Source organism: Aythya ferina (genome assembly GCF_964211825.1).
Source record: "Aythya ferina genome assembly, chromosome: 4".
Taxonomy (NCBI): domain Eukaryota; kingdom Metazoa; phylum Chordata; class Aves; order Anseriformes; family Anatidae; genus Aythya; species Aythya ferina.
The window spans coordinates 53,120,250-53,133,272 of record NC_140300.1 but is presented as its reverse complement, the minus strand read 5'-3'; the positions used below and the strand labels follow the sequence as shown (position 1 = coordinate 53,133,272).

General features: G+C 32.0%; 1 protein-coding gene across 2 annotated transcripts in view; it reads left to right on the top strand.

Annotated features, from left to right (window-relative positions):
- Positions 1-13,023, top strand: part of GLRA3 (glycine receptor alpha 3) — a 93,089-nt gene that overhangs the window by 19,097 nt on the left and 60,969 nt on the right. For both annotated transcript variants that reach the window (XM_084516775.1, XM_084516774.1), the window contains exons 2-3: positions 4,395-4,522; positions 9,539-9,606. In XM_084516775.1, coding sequence (XP_084372901.1) covers positions 4,395-4,522; positions 9,539-9,606 — 196 coding nt within the window. The remainder of the gene's footprint in view (positions 1-4,394; positions 4,523-9,538; positions 9,607-13,023) is intronic.

Sequence of the window (13,023 nt, the reverse complement as noted above, 5' to 3'; positions counted from 1 at the left end):
TCCTGACATCTCTTACTGTAAGGAAATTTCCCTAACTCTCAGATCATGGTTTAGTGGCTTTGTTGAGTACCTTTCCTAATGCTTTAATATCCTCTTAAAACTTGGACACTGAATCCAGTGCAATGTCCCAGAACTGGTCTCATTAATATCATATGAAGTAATAATTGACCTTCATGTTCCTACTCATTCTTTCATTTTTTCCACGCTGTTGGATAGCACAGTAGTGCAGTGAGAACTTTACCATGACAGTACTGAATTGTTCAACGTGAATTGTGAATCCTTCAGATGTACTGCTTTGTCCACATTCTGTCCACATTCTAAATTCATATACATGCAAATGTCCTCCTTTTCTATTTTAAACTGCTCTACTTAAATGGTCTGAACTTAAGAAATCATTTTATTTCCTTGCACTCATCATTATTTAACTCCATCATTTTGCATGTGTGTGTGATTCTTAGTTTTAAACTATCAATGATTTTCTGTTTTATTTCTAGATCATTGATGGCAATGCTGAACATAATTCTTACTACAATTCTCTACAGTAGCCATTTGTCTAGTATTTTGGATATGGGTGCTGATACAGAGATGTCTTGGCTGAGCGAGAATATTTTTTACTACCTGAGTAACACTTTTGTCCCAAATGTACACAGCTTGACCTAACAGTTTCTGGCCCAAATATGGCTCGTGTGCTTGTCACAGACCTGTGAAAAGAATACTGGATGTTTTCTTATTTCTGTCTATGAATTTCCAACTTGACAATCTTCAAGGCACAATGCAAAACTCATCTCTCTTCAGATTGGAGATGAACACTGATTTAAGGGGCTCAATAGACCAAAGATGGGAGTAATTATAGTCCTGGTGGTTCCAATTTTCTGTTAATTCCTGGTTTTGTAGAGCAGCTTATCTGGAGCTAATATTCTTACCCTAACATTTGATGGTCTTAATTCAGTTGGTCACAAATTATTTTTCAAATACATTGTTTGACATTTTATATTTTTCTTTATATTTGTTCACTAGTTTAACTATCAATTTTCTTTGTAATTGTTTAGCCCAGTTTAGTTTACAAAGTAAACTAAAACCGCAAGTCTATACGAGCTTAGTTCTGAATGCACCACATGATGAAAGTTTTGCTTACTTATAATTCTATTATTATAAAACTTATTATTATTATAATAATAAGTTTTACTTTCTTATAATTCTGCCTCTTGGAAAACACACGCACAAAATTCTTTTTTATAAAATGCAACAGGTCAGTGTAAATTCCCTCTGGATGTGCCAGTATTTTGACACAAAGGCCTTCCTAAAAATCCACTGCCTTACTCAAGCTTCACTCTATTACCTATATTACATGACTCTTTTTAACTGTGTTAAAAGAGTGTTCCACAATGCATCTCAGATAGATGTATTATATTATCTGTAGATGTAGTATTATCTTTCCAACAGCATTCTTGAAATACAGTTTTTCTATTAAAGGGACTTTGAACAAGGCAGAATTCTGCAGTGCTCAACCAGTTTTTTGTCAATAGCACACTGGGCTGAGAAAAACATAAAATACTTGAAGAAATATTTAATTAAAAATTACAGCTAATTTCTAGAATAAAACTTGCTTCTACAGTATTTATTAATTATGCTGAATATATTGCTTTCAGAAGCAGGCAATAAAATTATTCCAGATACTGTGAGGCTTTTAACTGACTAATTCTAACAAAAATTAGTGATGCTGCCATAAGACACAAAAGTAAATGCTACTTTGAAAAAATCTGTAGTCACAGCAATTACTATTTTTCCTATTCAGCATTAGTTACCTTAATTTACCTTAATTTCAAAGTACTCTATTCCATGGTAGACTTTAAAAGCAACATCAGAATGATTTAGAAAAAAAAAAAAAAAAAAAAAAAAAAAAACAGAGAAGAGGAAAAGAACAAACAAACAGATCTCCAATCAGAGAAAGTGACTAATATTAAAGGTAACAACAGACCTTTCTACATTCATGTTCTGGAGAATATATCTCCAGAATAGAAATATCATGCCCATTCCAAGGTTGGAATTAGATGATCATTAAGGTCCTTTCCAACCCAAGACAATCTATGATTCTATCACTTAAATAGATATATACGTGTGTGTTCATGTATAGAAATACAGCTTTCTTATGCAAGAGCATAAGACACAAATCCAGGTATATCTATATATGATTTATATATATACACACAGTTTCTTGATTCTCCACTGCCTTGTAAAAAGATACAATCCAGCAAAGTAGGTGTAGTTAGGGTTTCATGTTTTATTTGCTTTATAAACACCTACATGTATAAACTTTAAAGAAATATGAATGACTACAAGTTGCCATACTATGATAAACTAGATCCATTCAGAATATTTGTTAGTGAAAATGATGTCAGAGGCCAAGAACAGAACATGAAACAGTAATTTCAAATTACACTAGAATAGGAATAGTTAAGTATTTCCTTGATTAGAAAGGGGATACATTCTTTGGCTACATGAAGAAATAAAGAATGAGGATAGCTACTAAAGGAGACTACAGAAGCATTTTTACTGAAAGATATAACATTTTTACTGAAGAGATAACAAAGTACTCAGAAAAATTTAGAAATGCATAACAAATGAGAAATTTATAAAGTAGAAGTATGCAAATCAATTTACACATACAGCAGATTCCACACTAGATTTAGAGTTCACTAGAAGCAGAGAAATTTTTATTTTATTTAAATAATTTTAGTTAAATCACAATTAAAAGACTTAATTGCAATTTTGAATTAAAACATAAGTAAACCACAGAACTCTAGAGGTTTCTATGTACGTGTTCTGTGAGCATCCAAATTTGTCATACTTAATAAGAAAGAATTTTAGATTTATGATATTAAATGCAAATATCTAATTTCAAGACAGATTTTTTGGTAGCCCCTCTAGAAAGAAATTGCCATAAAAATGGTAAATTCCCAAGTCCAAAGTAATGTAATTTTTGGAGATGTTTTTTGGTACTGTTTTTTACCAAAACATTTGGTAATTTTTTATTTATTTATTTTTTTTTTGAAAAAAAAAAAAAGGCATTCCCAGTCTGCCCTTACCATGACAACTACATGCACACATAACTGTGTGGGGTTTATACCATTTTGGAACTCCATACATTGTTAACAAGAAAAGATCCACATAATTTTTTCATAACTCTAGAAAATTCGTAAAGGTTTTACATTATTTCCTGTGTCCGTCTCTAAACAAAGGCATATTTAAGCACTTCTAGACGAATGAATTGGCATTATTAGAAGACAATGACTGGTTTAAATAGAATAGATTCACATCCTTTTGCAACAGAGTTTTGACTGGAAATCAGCACAATTATCAGAATTTCTTTTTTTTTTTTTTTTTTTTAGACTCCAAACACATTTTCCAAGGAATGATTTTAGTTGCACTGTGTATCACAATGTTAATTACAAATTTATTCGTATGTATATTTACTGACTGTGTTGTTTTTATAATGTGTCGGCCAGCAGTTGAGTAAGAGTTCCACAACAATAAAGACCTTTTTTTCAGGTCCACATGGCTGATCACAGTGCTGATATTCTTCTCTCTTGACATGTGCAGAACACACTTTAGAATGTCAGTGGGAGTTCTGCATACATATGGAGAGGAGGCTATAGGAGATGACATTTTCCATGTGGCCCTAAGATGAAAATTTTGCCCTAAGATAGTTCCTTCAGTATTTTTTCAGCAGTCATGTTTGTTTTAATAGAATATGAACCTCTAAGACAATGTTAAAAAATACCATTTGCCAAGGGACTGTTTGATATGTTATTTTATGTACAAATATATGTACATTCTCTGAAGAACAAATGGTGGTGGTAGTACTCTTCTACGAAAGATCTTTACAATATTTTTTTCTCATCTAGGCTCATATTACATTACTCCCAGTTAAACAGACCAATCTTAGGGTAGGCTCCAAACTATGACATTCCACATGCATGCATTTTTTTTTAACTCTGTGATAATGTATCAATAACTATTGACTGTTATTAATTTCCTAATAAATATTAATTTCCTAAATTTTTCCTAATAAAGTGTTATTAATTTCCAGAAGTTCTGAGGAGGGGTATACAGAGTATGCAGTTTATTAAAATAAAATTTGCATATAAAATGACAGATACAAAGAGAACTTACTGTTTCCTTTCTTTGCTACTACTAATTTTGGAGCTTAAACTAGCATGAAAGGCAATCTTAGATTTGCTGTTTTCTTGTTCATACAATAATAAGCAAAGTGATTGGCTCTGCAAAATGAAAATTTTTCTAACAAAATCTCTTACAAAATATTTTGTTGTTTTGTGTGTGTGTGTGTGTTGTCGTTGTTATTTGCTTTGTTTGTCCTTTGTTTTGGTTCTTAGCTTGGTAGCCACAAAAGAAACGGACAGTGCAAGATCTCGTAGCATGCCAATGTCGCCATCTGATTTCCTGGATAAGCTAATGGGCAGGATGTCAGGCTACGATGCAAGGATAAGACCAAATTTCAAAGGTAATTCCAAACCTATACTTCTAAGTAATTCAGTATTTCTTGTCACAAAACCGAAGTTTCTGGAATAAATATGAAGCCAAGAAATATACTCTAATTGGAAAAGAAAAAAAAAAAAAAAAAAAAAAAAAAAGCTCATTTCTTTGCTTTTCTTTCCTATGATGGTTTATTTCAGTATTAATATGCTCTATTAGCATGCAAACTGCAGTTTATCCTAACAGTAACACTGTGCAGAGCAAAATAAGACTCCAGGCAAAGTCTACGCACAGCAGTTTTTTATCTCCCTTTAAGTCTCCTGAAGTCCTAAAAACAAATGCTTAAAAATGAGGAATTTACAGCTTAGTAGTAAATGGCGATCAGATTTTGGAGTTTATCATGGTCACAATGCAGTCACAATCTTCTGACGGGGCTACAGTGAAGAACAGGCAGATGGTTTAGGGAACAGTGAATTCTACGCAATATTCTTGAATGTATAATTCAAAAGACTTAGAGCATTGTTTTATAACTACTGAAATTTAAAGAGACAAAACCTAATATGACATTGTTCTTTTTCAAAATGTTAAGATTCTAAATCTTCTAGACAGCTATACAGTTTGAACAAATCTGCCCACAATGATTCAGATCTATCACTAAGAATAAGTATCTCCTTAAGTGACTTTGCCACTTTCTGGTTAGTTTTATTAGTCCTAGAACAAATACTGGAACTTTTTGCTTTGTTGAATTTTTAATTTGGCAACTGTTTTAAAGAAACAGACCTAATAAGAGATTTCAGACAATCATTTGTGCTGTCAATAAAAATTCTATTTAGAGAAGATTTTTAACATCTTTTGTCATGATTAAACTTGGTCAATAACACAAAATTATACCTTTTGTCTGAGTGCCGTACTTCTGAATAAGGAATTTTGCAATTCACTTTCATTTAGGTGTGAAATAAAACAGAAATGAAAAGCTCTTGTAAAATGTTTGTTCCAGTTTCAAAGTAGCTTTATTTGTAGTAAATCAAAACTATAGCTAGATGTTTATCCTACATTTTTTTTTTTTTTTTAAATAGGATAGTATAAAGTGTTCCTTGCCTTGATATTGCCAAACAGTATTCAGCAATCGTTAATTTAGGAACTACTTAAGTCAGGACATACTTTTGGCCTTTTCCATATTTTATGGCAATAAAATTGTGATGTTTTGCAATTATGCAAATTAACTTTTTTTTTTTTTTTTTTTGCTTTGAATTTGGTGACTATTTTATTTTGTTGCCATGTGACTTATTCAGAAATGGAGGAAATTCACATCTTTTTGATCTTTACAGATTTTTGTACTTATATATCGCTCCCTACTATATTCCTTTTTCAATGCTAGGAGTGCTGTCTTGTTTATGCTGGTTTTGTGTGGCAGCAGCTCATAGAGTTTGACATCCTACATTGCCTTCTTGACACCTTTTTTCTCCCTTTGAGGTGGAAAAATATTTTGAAGTGTTTAAGATGGAAGTTCATTTATATGGCAGTCCATTTTTTTGACATATTTATTTGCATTTTCCTATCTTTAATGATATCTGAAGAGAATACTTTCAGAGAACCATCCATAATGAATCTATACTCTCTTTCCTGCATGGAAATCATTAATTTGCATCCCATCAGTACAAATACACAGTAAAGATTGGTTTCCATTTGATTGACACTGAATTTCATCAAACATTTATACCTTGATAGCTCTTTATTGTGACCTTTCTGCAATTCCTTGCATTCAGCTTTACATACAACTACACAAAATACCAGAATTATAGTGCCTTTCTATTCTAGGTCATTAATACTGAAATTAAATGATACAGTTCAGATCTATAGGATAACTCATTAACAATCACCTCATAATTTTAAAAATAGCTTTCTAATCCTACCATTAAAATATTTTAAAACAAAAGATCTATAAGAGGACCTCATTTCTCTCATTTTGCCAAGACTAATATCCTTAAAAAGCCTTTGACAAAAGATCTAGTTAAGAAGTACTTGAAAATCTGAATAAACTATTTCAATTAATTTAAGCTATAACTAAATATTTCATTAATTAGATTGCCTTTGGTCACATGCTTACCAGCTCTTTCAGAGATCTTCAATAGATCTGAGAGATGGTATTTCAGCTAAAATAATATTAATATTTTATTAATTAGTAGAATAATTCTAGTAATAGAATTACTAGAAATAATCCAGTAACCTTTTAATTATAACATTTATCATAATTTCACTTTGGCTGGTATAGAGTTAAGGTTTACAGGGATAATGCTTATTGTTAATATCATCCACCATCATCCTCAGAAACCTTTTTTCTTCTTTAATTCAAATTATAGACAGAAGTGATACACACTGCTTTCTATAACAAAATTGACACAGGTGATAGCTGACTAACAGTAATTACTATTTCAGCTTTCAACTTACAATGTTGCAACAATTTTTACAATGTCTGGTTTAATATCACCTCAGGCTGTCAGTTTGTTCCAGTTCTTTTGTTCTCCAATGTTAAAATATAAAAATCATTGAATCATAGAATGGCATGGATTGGAAGGGACTTTAAAGGCCCTTCCAACCTCCCTACCACAGGCAGGGACACCACCCACTAAATCAGGTTGCTCAGGGCCTCATCTAACCTGGTCTTGAACATCTCCAGGGATGGGGCATCCACAGCCTCTCTGGACAACCTGTTCCACTGCCTCACCACCCTCTATGTATTTCTTCCCAGTGCCTAATCTAAATATCCCCTCTTTTAGTTTAAAACTGTCCTGTCATTATCTGATTGAGCAAAGAGTTGATCTCCATCTTTTTTGTAAGTCCCCTTTAAGTACTGAAAAGCTGCAATGAGGTCAACCTGGAGCCTTCTCCTTAGGCTGAAAAGCCCAGCTCTCTCAAACCATTTTTTGTAGGAAATCCTACAGTCCTCATACAAAATCTTCCATCAGAATGGCTTAGTCTTTGACAAGGCTAGCAACAGAATACAAATGCTACTCCAAAGACTTAATTTAGTTTTTCTGCTCTGATCTTCTCTATTTTCATGGATACCTCTGTATCTTAATCATCTCCTCAACTTCACCTTCCAGTCTTGGCAGTATTCTATTTTTAATGCCTTAAAGAAAGTTATCACTTTTAGCTTTTCTGTCTCTACTAAGATTCAGTTCTACAGCTTCAGGTTTAACAGCTTCATTTATACTTCTATTTGACCATGTTTTAGGAGGTACATTTTTACTCTGAGTGCAGTGTCTTTAAGTAATGTTTAAACCACTTCCAAGCTGCTTATAGCTTCTTTTTATCCCCTTTTTAACTAGCTATTACCTGTCTTTTTGTAAGACTGCTTTTGAAATTAAGCATCAGTGTTGTATCAATTTATTTATTTATTTTTCTTTATAAAAGCAATTATGAATATTGATGAAGCAAATTTACAATTTAATGTGTTAGTAAAGTGCAATATTAGTGTACTAGTAGTTCTATTGTACTACTTTAAACAAGATAATGTCATATCAAATTTGAAAGAAATGACAAGTACTACAACATGGAAGTGTTAGAAAGTAAAGCATTGCAAACAATTAATCTGACACTACCAGGAAATACAATATTCTCCCTGATAGTTTTTAGTGCCTCTCCCTTTGTTCATCTCTCCTTTTTTATTTTTTTTTTTTTATTTTTTTTTTCATTTCTCTCAATCTTTTTCAGGAGTTTTTCCATAGAAAGCTTTCACTGAATTCTAAATATTGGATTTGCTCAACTGTTTTGAATAATTAACCAAGTATCAAAATGACTGTAGTGCCAAAGCGCCAAAGTGACTGCAAATGCAGTACAAGTACATGCATTGATGTTTTATTGTAATTCCCATACAGTACTTCAAAACAGTTATTGCCTTGAAGAAAGACAGCCGGACGTTCAAAGTTTTGTCCTGTTGGCAGAATTTTTAATGAATGTTTTTATTCTTCAAATATTTAATATCAAGTTCATTGGTCACATTAAATTTTTCTAGTTGTAAAGCACAAATGGTGGCAGAGCTGCCTATTACTTCAGTGACTAAAAAATAAATATTACATGAGTGTTTGCAATACCAGTCTTCAAATTCCAGGTATGGATCTTTCATTATTAATGGTTGCTTATAACTAGAAAGCTAAACTAACATCTCCAATGCTGAACTGGATTGTTGATATAAGAATATCAAGGTGCAGAAGGGTGACAGAAGAATGGTATGATGGAAAGACCTTGTTTCCATTGCACATAAACTGATAAGAAATAATGGAGAAATTAGCATGCTATAGTGCAATGCTATTTTCACAGAGACTTGCAGGGAAGTAATTTAAAACCTTTTCCATGAAGAGACTGTTTATTGTTCAGTTATCATAATGACTACTCTGCCACTACTGATGTTTCACAAATGAAAGATAAGGCAGAACAACAGTTGGCTGAAGATCCATGGTAACAGAAAATTCAGCTTAAATGGATTCTTAACCATTCTGTGGATTTCAGAGAAATGAGAATAGAATCTAAGTTATTCTTTCTTATCCACATTTGTTCCTGTCAATAGTAGAGATAAGAGCAGCAATAATGTATTTCTGTTTCCAGTGATGACAGATAATGTTAAAAGTAACAGCTGCCTTGAGTGGAAAAGGTGACTTTTCACTCTAATTTTTGTGAGAAGTAGCATACATTTTTCACTGAAAAAACACATAAAAATACTTCTGGCTATACATCTCAAATTAAATGTTCTTTTAAATATTCTCTCTCTCTCTATATATATTTTTTTGGTATAGAATCCTTCATGCAAATTCATAATGAAATGGCTAGTCAAGTAGTATACCTTTGAGAAGAACTGAAAGGGAAAATCTATTACTTACTAGAAACCATTCAAATTTTTGCATTATATTAGTTTTGAATATAGCATTATTTTCTCCTAAGTCAACAAACATTGTTTCATAATCATTTAGTATGTTAATATATTTTACAGTCACTCAAAAAGGATTGATTCTGAAACATTGTCTGGTGTTTTATTTTCCTTCTGCAGGTCCTCCAGTTAATGTCACATGCAACATATTTATAAACAGCTTTGGATCCATTGCAGAGACAACCATGGTAAGACATTTTACCTCAAACAATGTTTAAAGTTTAAGTTAAAGATATTTAATGAAGTTAAAAGCAAGCTAAGACTTCTCTTCAAATGGAAAATAAATAAAGAAGGAAATCCTCTTCTGCAAACAGAAACTGAGAACATTTAACTTAGCCATTGATTTTTTTGTAACAGAAAATCCATTATCATACTATTAAACACACATTAAAAAAAAAAAAAGCAATGTTTTTATTTTTAGTTATCCATAGGTCTTATTTAATAGTTGTAGTGAATTCATTATTTTCAATTAGACAGATATTAGTTTCTATAGTGTTCCACCTTTCTAACCTCAAAAAGATCCATTCATTAAGTTATTTTGTTAATTATATTTTTACAGTTCTTTACATACAGTACATATGGAGATGTATACTTAAAAACAAGTTCTTTTATAGAACTAGTGCACAGAGATAATACAATAACTAAAATGATTAACTGATATATAAAATTTAATTATGAATTCTATGAGTGGGGTAAATATAAGTGGACTGCAGAACTTTTGTAAATATACTTAAAATATTTCTATTAAAGAAAGGCAAATGATAGAGTATAAAAAGACTGGAGATTTGAAGGACATAATGAGACTGAGAAGTCAAAGTCTAAAGACAGCAAAACTAAATATTGAGCTATGAACTGACAAGAACAACTTGGACAATTCTATCTAGCAGGTGAAACATATCTGTTAATAACTTGGATCACAGATTTACCCATTAAAAGTTGGTGAGAGAGAAGTTATATAGGTTCTTTCTCCATACAAGTGCCTCACATATTTTAAGGAAAGGCAAATAAACATATTTGAAAATATTTATAAAGTGATTTGGGGTCAAAACGGGGTCAGACATGATGGAAGAACTGTGGGAGTCTGTAAGATCCAAATACAGCAAATGCTCTGAAATCTCAACAATTTCAATTTCAGGGATCAGGATATATACTTGGAATGACAGAACACAGGCCAAAAAAAGATTGGTCTAGCCAAGAATATTAATAAATAAATAAATAAATAAATAAAAGATAAAATAATAATATTAACCAAAAGCCATTCTTCTGATTTACCAGTAAGAGCAAAAATGAAAAGTTTAAATGTAACCAAGGAGCCTTATATAGGAATTTAATCCTATATTATATTATATTAATCCTATATTATTATTATATTAATCCTATATTATATTTAATTTCAATTCTGATATTGAAATATATAGGTCTTCTCTATCCAAAGTGATACCCAGAATGATATCTTTACATGCCATACAATATAGTGGTAGATGATACTGAAAGAGGAAGGCAATTTTTTTTCCACGTAGAAAATTACTTTAATTTGTATTTCAGCTTGGGTCCCTTGCCAGGCTGCAAATCCCAGATTGACATGGTGTCCAAGGAGATTTATTCAGGTTCGATCAGAGGATTAAGCAATGCCCACATGATTAGAATAGCATTCCACAGCTACTTTTTAATGGCTCGAGCATGGGGTCAGCAAAGTACAAAGATCCAGCAAAAAAAATCACTCTAAAAAGGATATTTTGAATATTGAAGTTGTTACCATTAAAAAAATTGTCCTGAATTTAAGATGAAGATATTTCAGGTCACATCTCAAGTGCATTTTCTCTAAATAAATAAATAAATAAATAAATAAACAAACATTTCTTTTCAGTACCACTTAGTATAAAGAAATTAATAAATAGCATAAATAGTTTTAATAAATTAAAACCAACTTGCATTATTTTAAAAATTGGATCTCTGCATTCTTGAACAAATATCAATTCACTGATTTTTTTTTTTTTTTTTAATGTTATTATTTTTTTTATACAAACTATAAAGAAAAGAGCTTAAATAAGTAAGAAGTGCAAAACATGACCTGGCCAGTAAGTGGTACCTTGAAGTCTCTACGGTATTTAAAACTAGCAGCAGAATAATGGGATATGCATATAGTGTACATGTATTAGTTTTAAAGAAGAGAGAGTACATCAGCCCCTGCCCTTCGCTGTTTACATAATTGTTCTTTGCAGTGTAATTTCACTTTGTTTTACTCACTGATGACCAAAATCTCTGAGCTCCCTCTGCTGCCTTAGTTATGCATAACATAGTGTTATCTTTTTTTTTTTTTTTAAAAAAAAAAAAAAAGATTGTCAGTGTGCAATGCGATCTTACAGTGTGCAGCATGAACCAGCTTTACTTCGAGAATTCTCTTGAATCCATCCACATCCATTTACTGAAGAAGCTTAATGTGACTTACACCTTTAAATTGGTTATTTCTTTATTTCTTTTTGTTTCACAGCTATTTCAGCTTCTTAAAGTCTAAGTTATGGTTATAACTCTTACAACTATAGAATCATAGCACCATCTAGGTTGGAAAAGATCTTCAAGATCACCAAGTCCAACCATCAACTGAATCCCATCACTAAACCATGTCCCTAAATGCCCCATCCACATCTCTTAAATACTTCCAGGAATGGTGTCTCCACCACTTCGCTGGGCAGCCTGTTCCAATGCTTGACCACTCTCTCAGTGAAGAAATACTTCCTAATGTCCAATCTAAGCCTCCTCTGGCTTAACTTGAGGCCATTTCTTCTCTCCCTATTGCTCCTGCAACCTTTCTTCACAAAGCTGTAGAGAGCAATGAGGTTTCCCCTCAGCCTCCTCTTCTCCAGACTAAACAACCCCAGTGCCTTCAGACACTCCTCATAACACTTGTTTTCTAGTCCCTTCATCAGCTTCATTGCTTTTCTGTTGAGCACACGCTCAACAACTCAATATCATTATAGTGAGCAGCCCAAAACTGAACATAGTATTTGAGGTGTGATCTCACCAGTGCTACATACAAGGGTCCAGCCTTGCCAATTTGTCTATGTTACTGAGCCAAATGATAGTATATATATTTATATGTCTGTTTCAATGATATTCACAAAGGAAAAATTTTGCACTCATTCTCTAGCCAAATGAATTTTTACTCTTTTGCACATATAAATGAATAGGTCCAGTCCATTTTTCACTTGTTGGTACTATTGTTCTTTTCACCTACAGATTTAGAAATCTTAAAGATTCGCAGAATATTAACAACATGTGGAAACCTAGAATAAGATGACCTTTTTTGCATGATAGCACTAAATTAGTAGCTGAAGTTTTTAATTTAAGATGAATGATGAAATATCTAAGCATACATATAGATGAAATATGTAAGCTTACAACTTTAAAAATCTGAGAAAATCAGATTTTGAAAATCTTTAAAAATCAGTTAGTTTGTTCATGTAAAATTAGATATATATTGGCAATATGGAAACCAAATCCTACAAGAAACCATATAATTCTCTTATTAGTTCACTGGAATTTAAATTTCAGCTTTTATCACAACACCCTCAAAAGTGCCTTACAGAGTTTCTCTCAGCAGCTCA